Source organism: Aquila chrysaetos, chromosome 3 (assembly GCF_900496995.4).
Source record: "Aquila chrysaetos chrysaetos chromosome 3, bAquChr1.4, whole genome shotgun sequence".
NCBI classification, from domain to species: Eukaryota; Metazoa; Chordata; class Aves; order Accipitriformes; family Accipitridae; genus Aquila; species Aquila chrysaetos.
Window position 1 is genome coordinate 44818832 of NC_044006.1, and position 13231 is coordinate 44832062.

Here is a 13231-nt window from a genome sequence, read left to right on the forward strand (position 1 = left end):
TGTCTCCTGTGGGAAAGACTTATGTTGGAGAAGTTCCTGGAGGACTGTCTCCTGTGGGAGGGACCCCACGCTGGAGCAGGGGAAGTGTGATGAGTCCTGCCCCTGAAGAGGAAGGAGCAGCAGAGACAATGTGTGATGAACTGACCGTAACCCCCATTCCCCGTCCCCCTGCGCCGCTGGGGGGTACGTAGAGAATCTGGAAGCGAAGCTGTGCCCGGGAAGAAGGGAGGGGTGGGGGAAAGTGTTTTAAGAGTTGGTTTTATTTCTCATTACCCTACCCTGGTTTGATTGGCAATAAATTAATTTAATTTTCCCCAAGTCGAGTCTGTTTAGGCTGTGATGGTAATCGGTTGAGGCTGTCCTCATCTTGACTCATGAGCCTTTTGTTGTATTTTCTCTCCCCTGTCTAGCTCGGGGAGGGGGGGAGCGAATGAGTGAGCAGCTGCATGGTGCTTAGTTGCTGGCTGGGGTTAAACCACAACAACAGTGCACCTGCATCCCTTTTTGTGACTTTTATCTTTCTTCTATCGTCTAGTACGTGGTTAATAAAAGTGTTAAAAAATTTCTCATTATATGCACAAATTAGATCCAGGCCCCAGGAACAGAGAAAATTCCCATATAGGAAGGACACCATTTAGGGTAATTTGACATCGCGTCTTTTGTCTGGATTACCACGTGTTCGATTTAAATTTACGACGGCCTCGTAACACGGTCTTCGGTTAGAACTACCAGATGTTTGACTCGGGTTCGTGGGGCAACTGGACACGCGAGGGGCGTCATCAGAGGCAGCATCAGCCGAAAAGAGAAAACAGACGACGCTGATCGCGCAGGTACAATCTGAGGCGGCAGTCAACGGTGCGCCCGGGAGCGTACGGACGGATCACGGAGATAAAGCCCTGCTTCTCGGTGCTGCCGCAGACCACCCCATCAGCCCGGCACCGGGCGGGGGGGGGAATGAAGGCACAGCCGGCCAGCAGCGACCCGGGGGGTCGCAAGCTCCGCGGCACTCCGACACCGAAACAGCCAGCGCCGTCGCTCGGGGCGGCCTCCCCGCCAAGGGACCCGCCGCACCGGGGCCCCGCCGCGACCGGGCCGCACCGCCAGGCCCGCGCGCCCCAACCGGCGGGGCAGGGGCCGCGCCGCTCCCCACCGCCGGCGCTCGGAAACGCGTCACTCGCCGCGGCCGGGACCCCGCCGTTCCGCGCCCCCGCCCCACCGGATGGTGCGTGACGCCATCGCGGCGCGCCGCGGCCTCTGCCGTCGCCGCCGCCGCCCGCAGCATGGCCGTGGCGGGGGAGCCGCCGCCGCCGCCCGCCGCCATCCCCTCCTTCGCCGTGGCCCGCGGCCTGGTGGGGCGCCGCTACTCGTGCCTGGTGGTGGCGCCGCACCGCAGGCACGTCGCGCTGGCGCCGCGCTACCTGGGCCGCAAGCGCACCGGCATCCGCGCCCAGCTCGACGCCGAGCTCCTGCGCTACTCGGAAAGGTGCGGCCGGGGAGGGGGCTCGGCTGGGGCCCTCCCGGGTTTGGGGTGGGGGGGGAGGTAGGCCTCAGCCCGCCTCGGGGCCCCGCGCCGCCGCCTGCGCCCCGCCCCGCCGCGGCCGGGGCCGGCCCGGTGGTGGCTGTCTCCGGCCTAAGAGCTGACGGTGCTTTCCCCCCCCCGCCCCTTTCTCTTCCCAGCCTTCAGGGTGTGCCTGTGGCTTACGACAACATCAGAGTGGTGGGTGAGCTCGGGGACATTTACGACGACCAAGGATTCATCCACCTGAACGTCGAGGCGGACTTCGTCATCTTCAGCCCCAAGAAAGGGAAAAAACTGGTGGTATGTCAACATGCTGACATGGGGCTCGTGGGGCACGTTTTTTTATTGAGTAATCAAAGCTTGGCCTGCCTCCGTCATCAGCAGAGGTCTGGGACCTAGGTGGAGCTATATTTTAGCTTATATTGGTAGTTTATTCGCGTATGAGTAGTTTACAGGACTTTTATTAGCAGTCGGTAGCAGCAGGTTTTATTTTCGTCTGTCTCTATATTTGTTAAATGTATATTTAATATTATTAAAATACCGTATCATAAGGATTACACATTATTAAAATACTGTATCATAAGGTTTACAGATTGCTAAATACTGTATCATAATTTTGCATATCGTTTATATCAGTGCTTCTTTCTGAAGCTCAGATAATTTTCAAACAGGTGTGTTTGTTCTTATGTAGTAGTGGCAGGAATGTTTAGGATGTTCTCATGAGTTTATTTCCTTCAAGTACAAGAGCAGTACATCAAGTTGAAGCCTGCCTTTCAGTAAAAGGAAATATATGGCTTGCAGAACAGCTTTAAGCTTGTTAATACGCACTTGTGTTGGTACTGGCAGGGGAAAAATAGTTGAGGGTTGGCTTACTCTTGTTGTGCCATACCTTTTACAGCACAGCTTATGTCTTTCTAAATGTGATTAAAGAAATGAATGTGTCCCCTTGTTAGGAAATGAATGGAAAAACCCTCAGTGTCTTTCTTTCATCCTTGGGGAAGACAAAGGTGAATAATGTTTGACATGCAAATGTGTCAGAAAACCACTGAATGGAGTACTTAAAAGCTTTTTATGTGTCAGCTGTATCTTTAGCTGCTAAGTAGTGCTGTGCCAGCATGAAGACTGTTTTAAGCGAGTAAAGCAGAATTAAAATAGTTTTAAAGCAAAGTCAATGGCTGTAGTACAAGGTAAGACTTACCTGTTCTATTCAGGTATTCACTGTAGCCAAGTCCCATGTTTTGACTTTCTTTCTTTTGCAGATACAGGTTCAGTTCTGTTTTGGGAGGAATTGTATGAAGAGTATATAGGAGTAGCTTCAGTTTTAGTGAAGAAGAGTTAGCTGATTTGCTAGATAAACTGACTTCGTAACTTGTGCGTAAACTCTTGTCGAAAAGCGTCCACATAGGAAACTAATACATATCATGTGCGTTTAAAGGGGTGGTCTTCTTGACTATAGCTTCATAGGACTTTCTTTTTCTTTTTTAGGGTGTAATTAATAAAGTGGCCCCTAGTCATATTGGCTGCCTGATACATGGATGCTTCAATGCTTCTATCCCTAAACCTGAACAAATGTCGATTGTACAGTGGCAAGACCTGGGGTTAAAAATAGGGGATGAACTCAAATTTCAAGTATTGCACTTGGATTCTGATGCAGCTGGGGTGTTCTTCATTCGAGGGGGACTCACTAAAAGGAGGTATTGTGCCCTACTAGAGAATATTTTTAACTGTTTTAATGGGCTTGTTACAAGCTAAATGATTTGAATTAACATCTTAATCTTTAAGCTTTCTTATTTTCACAGAAAGCCATGTCTATATATAGCCTGTCTTAGTTATCTTAAACTAAACTTTCTACTGGTAGGGACTCACTTGGAAGTTTTCTCTGGAAAAATAAAAGTAGATTTTTTTTTTTTTGAGCTTTAAAAATCTGCATGTGCTGACCTATGAACTGTTGATTGTATAAATAATACATGTTCAAAATAGCACCCCCAAATGTCTAGAGCAGCTGTGTTTATGAATGTGCATAGGCTTTTCAAGTGAAAACACTGCAGTTCCTGAACAATGTTGACATTGGTGTTTACACACACATGCGTGCGCGCACATTACATAACCACAAATAGTTATATGTGGATGACTTAAATCCTTGCTGAAACATAAGAATATCAAAGATGATAAGAGAAAACGCATCACTTTCCTCCTTTCACTTACACACCTCTAAATTTTTAGAGCAGTTTGCTAAAAATCTTAGTAGTGATACCTTTAAAAGAATTCATTCAGATTTTTTTTTTAAATGGTCATTTGCTGAGCAATTTTTTTCTACCAAGGTGGTTATGTTTTTAATTAAATGTACAATATGACTACTACTGACAAAATCATAACATTTTTTGTTTGGTTTTTCTTTTTTAATCTGGAAGGATGCTCTGGATTGTTTCAGTGAACTTACAATGAAACTTAACAATTTTGTCCTCAGTGCCTCTGGGGACATCTCCTTCTCCATGGTTTTTAACTGCATTATTTCCATATTTGTCTTCCTAGACATTTTCTCCAATGCTCTCAGTTGCAAGGTACCTGCTGGGTTTTTTTATTTTGCTTGGGTTGGTTTTTTCTTCTTTTTTTGACTTTTCTGGCATCACCTTTGTTTTAGCTGTATATAATTCAGCAAGGCAATTGCTTGGTAAAAATCAGCAGTGCGTCTCATGTAAGACTGAACAGGCCATTGGCTGTGTGTGTTTGTGAATAACTTCAAAAAAAAAAGCTGCACTACAAAATGTGTAATTATGAATTAGTGGATGAAGGAGTACAAGAAAAGAGGAAAATCAAAATGGTCTGTACAGCATTTTAGAGAAGAAATTTAGGCTAAGATTTGAAAGAGAATCTTGATTCTGTGGTAAGAAGGAAGCTAGTCAGGTAATAGAAATTACCCTGAAAGTATTAAACTGGCTTTATGATTTTCTGTAACTAGAGTATCATGTTCTCCATTTGTTGTTGGTTTTAGTAAATGCTTATCTTTTATCTACTTGATGTAAATACTGTGTTTTAGCAAATTTTGATATTTCACTGTGTGAGGTGCACTTAGATGTCTCTACTTCAGCTTATTTCGTATACTTCTTTACAGCATGAAGCCCAAACGATCTGAGACTGTCACTGACAGTACAAATGGAGATGAAATTCAAAAGCTTGACCACCAGGAAAATGACTTGAATGACTCTGGGGGAGATAATGTCACAGAGGAGCCTCTGGGTGAGACGGATAACACCGGGAGGGAAAAAGGAGAAGAGCAAAGTGTTGATGCTGTGAATGGATTGTGCGATGATAAAAACAAGAAGAAGAAAAAGAAGAAGCATAAGCAAGAAGAACAGGAACATGTATTGCCTACCAGTGACTCCAGTGGTTACCAAAGTGACCATAAAAAGTCAAAGAAAAAGAAAAGAAAGCATTGTGATGAAGTTGAAGAAAGTGAATTATCTCAGCTGTCACAAGAACCCAAAGCTAAAAAGAAAAGAGACTAAAGTCTGAAGTGCCTTTCCTGAATGAGATTTCAGATGTTTTTGATAAGCTTCCAATAAAATCCTGTTTTCAAAATGCATATGTATATTTCTTTACTAAACAATCTGCTCTGCTAGGTGGAATAATGTTTGTGTGCATATGTGCTCCAACAGCTTTAAAGGCAGGAGCTTTTAAAGAAGTGATAGTGGAAATGGGATAGAAGCAATATCTGCCTGTTTTATTTAGGGGAAATTAAGGCACAGAAGAACAGTGGAATGTAATTACAGGAATACCTGCATCACTTCTGTGTCTGCTTCCTGGTTCCACACATTAACCAGTAGCTAGTTACGATCTTTACTACTCTTAATTCCATCTTTGCTGCTCAGTGTCTTGATTTTGTAAGAGTAGATTAGGTTTACTTTTGGGGTTCTGGGGTACCTGAATACCCAGGGGCTGAGAAGAGATTTTTTGTAGTAGTAGTAGTAGTAAGGGACCATGAATGCTTGTAAATGAAACTCTGTAGCCTGACTTAAAGGTTAAGCAAACTCAAGTGTTTTGTATCTTTCAAAACACCTTTTGTGGTACTCCAGGAAAAACAGTATCATCAGTTGATTCAGAGCAAGCAGGGAAGACAGGAGAAGATTAATGTAATCTAATTTAATGAAGTACCACTTATAGGTTAGAATACCACTGAGATATAGGCTGATAAAGCAGTTGGTAATGGGACATACTTTGATAAAGTTTATTTTTATGCTGTTACGCTCATTGACTTCACAGTTTTCTTTAAAAAAAAAAAAAAGCTGAAGTGCAACTCCCAAATTTTTGTGCTACTTGTAACTTTCAAACACTGGTCTCTAGAACAGCAGGTACCTACTGTCAGTATTTTCCAAACCGTTGGAATTAATATTAGTGGGAAGTTTTGACAATGGGAAAACGACAGTCAAACATTAACAAATGTGCCTTTATTAAGAACTAATTTTCCTGGTGTACATGTATGATAGTTTTTTGAGTATCAGTACTTTTGGTTGCAGCTCTCTTCTGTTGTGAGGAGTTCTGGGGAGAACTGTAGTGTAACATGGTCTAGGCTAGATCTTTAACGGAGGTAGGAGGCAATGATTACTTTGGTATTGATTTCCCTTATTACAGGAAGACATAACCAGCTCCTTGGAAGCTTTGTAAGTAAACAGCATGTATGTGGAAACTTGCTGTTTTGTCTGTTCTTAGGTGACAAAACATTTTGCTCTAGCGATTATGCTGGTGCTATTAGCTCAATTTACTAGATTTATATACAGTGCCTAATAACATATCCATTCACATTGAACATGTTCTGAATTTAAAATGTGACAGTACTTGTTGTAGGGCTCACTTTGTGCTATATTAATGTCTTTTATGTGTCTTTAAAGCTCCAAACTTATCAAGACAAATCTAAGTTTCTGACTTCCAAGCTTGATGGCATGGCAGTACATCATAGGCATTCTAAAGTTGTAATACCATGAAGAACCAAGTTAAGAGTTTTTGAAGACCTATAAGGTGAGCTTAAATAGCTGTTTAAGGGCAGCAGAAACTTCAGTATATCCTGTTTTGCTTGGTCTTCAGCATACTTGGTCTTGAAACCAGTTTCTGGACAGTCCTGAGATGAACATGAATTGTCCCTGTTGTGTTTCTACATGTGACAATGCTGACACTTGAACTACATGCAATTTCATGGATACTGTCTCGTCTGTCCATTCTTCCTGTACTGTGACAAAACCTGAGCAGTCAGACAGTGTTTGTAATGCGTTTCTAACAGCACGCTACAAGATCAACTGAGGGCAGTATTCTGGTGTGTTAAGTGTTGCAGAGAGTAACACAAGTCCCACCCTAATGTGCTTAAAATTTAAATACAGAGGACAGGCTGAAGGTTGGGACATAATTTACAGTTAGAAATTATCTGTTAGCTCTACCCGCCCCCCCCCTTTTTTTTTTAACATGGATTGTTATAGAGGGAAGAAGTTAGATGGGCAGGTGCAGATATTTTTTGTTGATGCCTATGGGAAGAGGAAGATGGAGGCAGTTGCTGTTGCAGATGAACCAAAGACTGAGAGTCGTATCACTTCATCTGTTAGTCATTAATAATCATTATAGCTTACTTTCCCTTTTAGGGAAGGGAAACACATCTCCAGCAGACCCACTGTTGGTGACTGCAGCATGAGCCAAGCCCTGCCAATTCGTAGGACCAGCTTGTAGCACCAGGAGTTTGTCTTGCTCTGTTCCAGGTTTTCATCAGCATGGAGAGAAAGGAGATGTTCAGGGAGGAAGAACTGAAGTTGCAACTAATGAGTCAAGTAATACAGTATAAATGCTTTCAGCACTTTGAATGCTCTTTTTCCACTTTGCTGCTTTACCATTCTCTTACTGAAAAAGAATTGCCTACTGTAATTTAACAAACTATGCAAACTGTTTTTTTGAGGGTATTAAGCAACTTTTCTGAAAGCCTAAAGTAATCTGTCTCAGTTTTGGGCCTTACTTAAAGCCAATTTTTTTTTTGGCACACAAGTGGGGCCGGCAGCCTCTTGTATCATTTTTTGGTTTTTCTTTCTTGGATTACAACAGAAGAGAACAATTAAAAGTAAATTAAATGCAGGAGCTGGCAATTCATGATTGCTGAACAAGTTGTTGGTCCAATATTACAAATACTATAATATGTTACATTAAATTCTTGCTAGGTTAATATGCAAATAGCAACTGTGCCACAAAATAAAATTGTAGATTCCTTTGCCTGACAATTGTACAAAGCAGTTGACTGTTTTCTGCTGGTTTGCGTCTTTGGAAGGGGAAAAGGGAAGAAAAGACTTTAAAAAAAAAAAAAAGACAAAAGTGCTTTTCACAGCTGGAGCCAATATTGGCAGCCTCACAGCTGCACTGTTGATGTTGCTGTAGACACTGTTTCGGCATTAGCTAAATATGGCAAGAAAACTTGGATTTTCAAAAGTGAATTGTCACTCTATTCATGACTTTAAAACACTTCCCTTTGTTTTTTTCCCCTTAAAAAAAAGTAAGATTTTCCAATGCTTGAAATTAACAAAGGAAAGAAGCTGAACTTGACATCTTCCATAAAAGTTTCTGACAAGTTTGATCATTATAAATGTTTAGCTTTCTGTGTTCCCCTGGACTACAAAGGAAGAGCTGTATTGAATTTTGAGTTGAGCCGAGATTTTTGAGTATAGAGAACAAACATTTGCAAAGCTTCCAGTGAGGCCAGGTGACTTCATATTTGTTTGCATGACCCTTCTGTTCCTTTTTTTCAGAGTGCATTCTAGTGCAACTCACTTCTGTCACACAGCAAAGAGCAGGTTAGAAAGTAAAATTGTATTTTGTCCTATAACTATATTGATAGTTACAGCAAGGTAACTGTCAGGTGATCTAGAGAAAACATATGCTGGTTTTTTTTCCTGTTGTAACATTAAATTGGCAACAAAGCCAATATTCACTTCTGTCTGTGGTTGATAATCTTTTGTCTGTATTATGAAAAATGTAGTTCCAACTTAACCAGCTATAAGTTTCTAAAGCAGGGACTATTTCTTTTTCATAGTATTATAAATATTTTGATTTTGCAAACATGTTTCTCAGTGTATTGCAAGCCTTTGGCAAAAGAGCAAGTGCTCTTAGAAGAAAGTATTTTTAGCTCTCATTAAAACAATTGTTTTGTACTCTCTGAAGCTTGCAGTGATCTGCAGTGTTAACTTTTGCTCTTTGTCTTTTCCTTGCTTCTCTTAGAAACAAATTCTTTGCTTTTGACTTGGCAGTTTTCTGCTGCTTGAAATATGCAGCCCAAACAGCCCAGTGGATGAGCTCTAGGGAAAGGATTTTTTCAAGGGCCTAAGTAAGCTAGCTGCCATTTGGAAAACATGAGTCTTGATCACATCTGCCTCTGAATAAACAGTTTGCCTTTGGAAGCATCTGAATGTTTGATAGCCCTCAGATAGTACAGACCTTTGTTGTAAAAAGCATGGGGGTAGTTGCGTACCCGAACTGTTGAGTCGTGTTTTTTTTCCATATACCTGTGAAGAGGTTATGTGGTCTGATGCTCTCACAGTTATTAGGGTTGATTATGAAAGGATTGAAATAGTTTCATTCTAATAAGGCATATATTTTTCTTACCATAATGTTGATTCCATTCTGCTATTTAGCTTTCAGAAATTCTGTAATTTCAATAAAGCCTGAAGTACTTCAGTATCCAGTAGACTTAGTCTGTTTATAGGGAGAAGATACTTTGTCTTCTGGATTCACCTGAACAAAAATAAGACTGAAAATCAAGCTTTGCACTTCTCCAACATTGTCAGTAAATAAGTTTTTACAGACACAGATCATGATTTTTGTGTCCTTCATCATGACTTTACATGTAACTGAGGTGGGGCTGGGTTAAATTCAGCTGTAAGTCTTGTAGCAAGCTGTTCAGTTGACCTCCTGTTAAGCAATTAGGAGTATTTGCAGCCTGGCAATGGATTCAAGTTCCCCTAGAGCCAACTGTCCCAGGTAAGATGTGTAAGAAGGAATGAGCTTTTGTTTTCCCACTTTACCTATCCTCAAGAACTTTTAAAGGACCCCTGCACTGAGACATTGAATACATAGACAATCTCCTCCCATCTCCCAAAGTGATATGTCTATAGTGTATTATCGTAGCTGGAACATTCCTGTTTTGGCCAGAGACAGTTCAACTCAACAAAGACTTCTTTGAGAAATCTGTCAACAGAAACAGCTAAAATAAACTTTCTCTACAGAAGATGAGTGAACAGTAGAAGTTCTTAGTACATAGCAAAGAAATCTTATGAACAGAGGAAAGAATCTTGATACAAAACTCATTATCAATACCTTCCTCTTCTATGGATTATTTTAGCATATTTCATGTGACTAGAAGGTTGAGCTGTGATCTTTGGTGTCTAAAGCTATATGATACTTATTAAGAGTGCAGGTACCAAGATATGACAGACTATTGCTCCTAATCTTCTATGCTCCTTCTTCCTTTATGCTTTCTTTCACCGGTGGCTTTGATGTATGGGGACTTCTTTAGGAATATTCTTACTACACCTGAAACATGAGGCCTCATTCAAGAGCAGGATTTCATTGTGCTCCACAGATTGATTGAGGAGAACCATGTGTTTAAGAAGCTCTGGTAAAGAGCCAGTCTGTCAATCAGTGTGTTGTTTAGAAGCTCACATTAGGCATTGTTGATCCACTAGAAGCTTGGACACTGAAAGAAGCAGTTCTTTGTCAAATATCTTGACTGAGTTGCAATTAAGGTTGCATTCAGAAGTAATATTGCAGTTCTGTCTGCAAAGCCATGATCAGTGGGCATGACCTCATTGTGATACGTACATGCACAGCACACACAATTTCTCCTGAAGACTTGGGAGCACAGCAGTGCAAGTACAGTCCCAGATTTGATTGAAAGCATTTTGTCAAAACCTGTGGGCAATAACTCACTCATGAAGCTGGTTGAAGCCAGAGTTGTCTTGTTTTCAAGGAGAGTTGGACTGGGGTACAGTTGGCCTTGATAAAGTTAACTGTTTAGGCTTGTTTGTTACTGTGTATGAAGACACAGTCTATGCTTTTATTTTCTCATAATAAAAGTGTTAGTGTATGGATAAATTAAAAATTCTGTATGGATCAGTCAAGCCAACATTTAAAAGCTGGATTAAAAAGAAATGCAAAGTTATGCTTCATCATTAATTAATATGAACATCAGGAGAAATAAGATATAGTCTAGGAGCGCTGTTAAATTTTTGCATTAGCTCCTTTTTTGTTTCAGGTAACAAACCAGTGACATCTGACCCTCTTTCAGGATCATGCCAGTTTATTACATTCGTGCTTGAAGACTCATTTTTTCTCCAGAGATTTAGTCAGCTCTCCATGGACTCAAAGATCACCAGTGTTTTGAAGCACTTTCCTGGAAGGACAGGTATTTGTCTCCCTACTGAAAAAAAACCCTCAACCCCCAAACCCCAACAACAAAACAAAAAGTCCACAGATTGTGCAGGAATTTGAAGTTCCTTCATGGAGCCTGTTGACTTTAGCTTGTGGCTTTGTGAAGAGAGGCACACCTTTGCCTCTGGTGTATCTACACCCTACACAGAGAAGCAGTTGAGGACCTCTGCCTTTCAAAGAAATTCCATATGTAGTGGCTAAAATTAAGTACATGGAACAGTCTGCACTGATGATGAATTGCATATGCTGATAACTTGTTTTGGTATGATTTTCTTGATGTTAAACTGAATTTAGCATGAGTGAGCTACTTTGTCTGTTATTACTACTAGATCCCATGTTTTCCTAGTTTTATCAGAGAGAGGATGATTCCTGTTCCATATATATAATTTCAAAATTCGTCTTTTCATTTAGGGATAGACGTTAGTTAAACTTGAACTCTTAGTGTCCTTGGGCCAAGTGAATGATATTATGAATAGTTGTAAGGTTTCTGAAATAGCAAAAAGTGTGCATGTATTACAGATTCAAGTGCATTTGAAAATTTGTATTTTTACCCAGGTAGTCTTTATAAAGTACTTACCAAAATATGCAGATGCTCATAGATTAGTTCTGTTGTAATTTGTGTTGTCGTTATTTCCATCTCACTTCGATGCCTGGTTTGCAAAAACATTGTCAGAAAATATCCCAAAATAGAGCCCAGCATCATCTTACTCATTCCTGATTTATATTTATCCTATAAATGTGTGGTTGTGCAGTATTATGATGATGAATGTAAGGACAGGCTGTTGCAAATAACTTTATAACTTCCTATTAATTAAGCACAGCAAATGTCTTTTCTCAGGCAAAACAAATTCCCCAAAGGCTGTTTTCTCATTTTATTAACAAGTCTTAGAAATAGAAGAGTAATTACTGTATTTGTGAGACAGGCATTCAAATTCCTGAATTACACTTGAAAGAAAAAATAGTTGAAAGATGTCAACAAACTGGATTGAATTCAAATACCAATAACAGCAATAAGGGAGAGCTCTGTTTTGTGAAGGAAGAATAAAAAGATTGCCAATTTTTAGCCAAATAGTAGCTGCGGATGTAAGGTGAAAAAAATACGCTGAATACCTCTGCAATGTCTTGATAGAGTTTTCACTGGGCTTGAGGTGCAGTCTTAAACACTTTCAGGTTGCAATGCAGCAAGGCATGTCAACATCACCAGCGAGGGACTGTAGATACAAGCAGCGCTTCTTCATATCATAAAGACTATGTGAAAACTTGGTGAAGGATTCCTTCTCTCAGAAATTTTCTATTGAACGCTTCTAAGTCTATAATGAGAGATGTAACAAAGGAAAAAAACATATTTTCATTTTCTGTAGCATTTTTAGTTTGGTGGTGCTGGTTTTTTCTTGCCTCTGAACAAAAATGACACTGTAAATAATATTTCTTAGTGGTTAGGAAAACTTGAGTACAGAGAGTTCTGATACTTCAGGTTTTGGGGTTTTTTTATTATTATTGCAATTATTTATGGTTAGACTTTGTTTACTGGAGCATACTTTAGAAAATAGTCTAAGAAAATTCAATTAATTTATGGAAAACTGAGTCGGAGAGAAGGATTTTAAAAAAGAGAAAAAGCTGGGGATTTCTTCACAAACCCTGAGTACAAAGGGTAAAATTTCAGTTTGAGGATGTTTTTGAAATTTCAAAATCTTTCCCGAGAATAGAAGGCAACTTGAAGACTTCTCTTTAAAGGCATTTCTCTGTTATCTCCACTAAGCATTTTCAGTCCATTCAAAATGCTTCTCCAGTATTTGGAAGTGTGACATAACATACTTAAAACGTGCAAATAGTCGTTTCAAATAGAGAAGTATTCCATTCTAGGTATCTAAATTACATTGTTAGATAAGGAACCAAATGTGGGGTTTTTTTCCCTTCCAGTTCATATTCTGGTGAAATTGACTGAATTTGGTTTTTTTTTAATGTGTCAGAATATGATTCCAAGAAAACTACTCTGTTCTACTCTGAATTTATGCTTTATATGTCAAATCAGTGTAGGACTTGGAAAAGTCTGGCTTGCGGAAGGGCTCCGCCTGTTCTCATACAATGCCACATGGTGGAGTATTGCTTTTTCTGTTGGGCCTTTTCCCCACATCTGTCATCTAAAGAACTCAAAACTTCTGTGAGCTGGTATTTGATGAGAGGAAGTTTCTGGTAAGCAGAAGATGTTTTACCTTCAGAGCATTACTATCTACTAGCGCTGTGCTACTGGAGCAATTACAAAGT

At 40.5% G+C, this 13231-nt stretch overlaps 1 protein-coding gene across 1 annotated transcript; it reads left to right on the top strand.

Moving 5' to 3' along the window:
• Positions 1 to 1249: 1249 nt before the first annotated feature.
• On the top strand, positions 1250 to 5102 carry POLR1F (RNA polymerase I subunit F). Its single transcript, XM_030010272.2, has 4 exons — positions 1250 to 1483; positions 1678 to 1819; positions 3005 to 3213; positions 4632 to 5102. Exons 1-4 carry the CDS (start codon positions 1281 to 1283, stop codon positions 5023 to 5025), a joined length of 948 nt encoding a protein of 315 aa, XP_029866132.1. The 5' UTR covers positions 1250 to 1280; the 3' UTR covers positions 5026 to 5102.
• The last annotated feature ends 8129 nt before the right edge of the window (positions 5103 to 13231 follow it).

Bases quoted from the DNA above. Each gene is read 5' to 3' on its own strand.
- POLR1F (XM_030010272.2), top strand. From the start codon at position 1,281: ATGGCCGTGGCGGGGGAGCCGCCGCCGCCGCCCGCCGCCATCCCCTCC. The intron at 1,820-3,004 runs GTATGTCAACAT...TTTCTTTTTTAG, and splicing joins AGAAAGGGAAAAAACTGGTG to GGTGTAATTAATAAAGTGGC. The intron at 3,214-4,631 runs GTATTGTGCCCT...ACTTCTTTACAG, and splicing joins GGGGGACTCACTAAAAGGAG to CATGAAGCCCAAACGATCTG.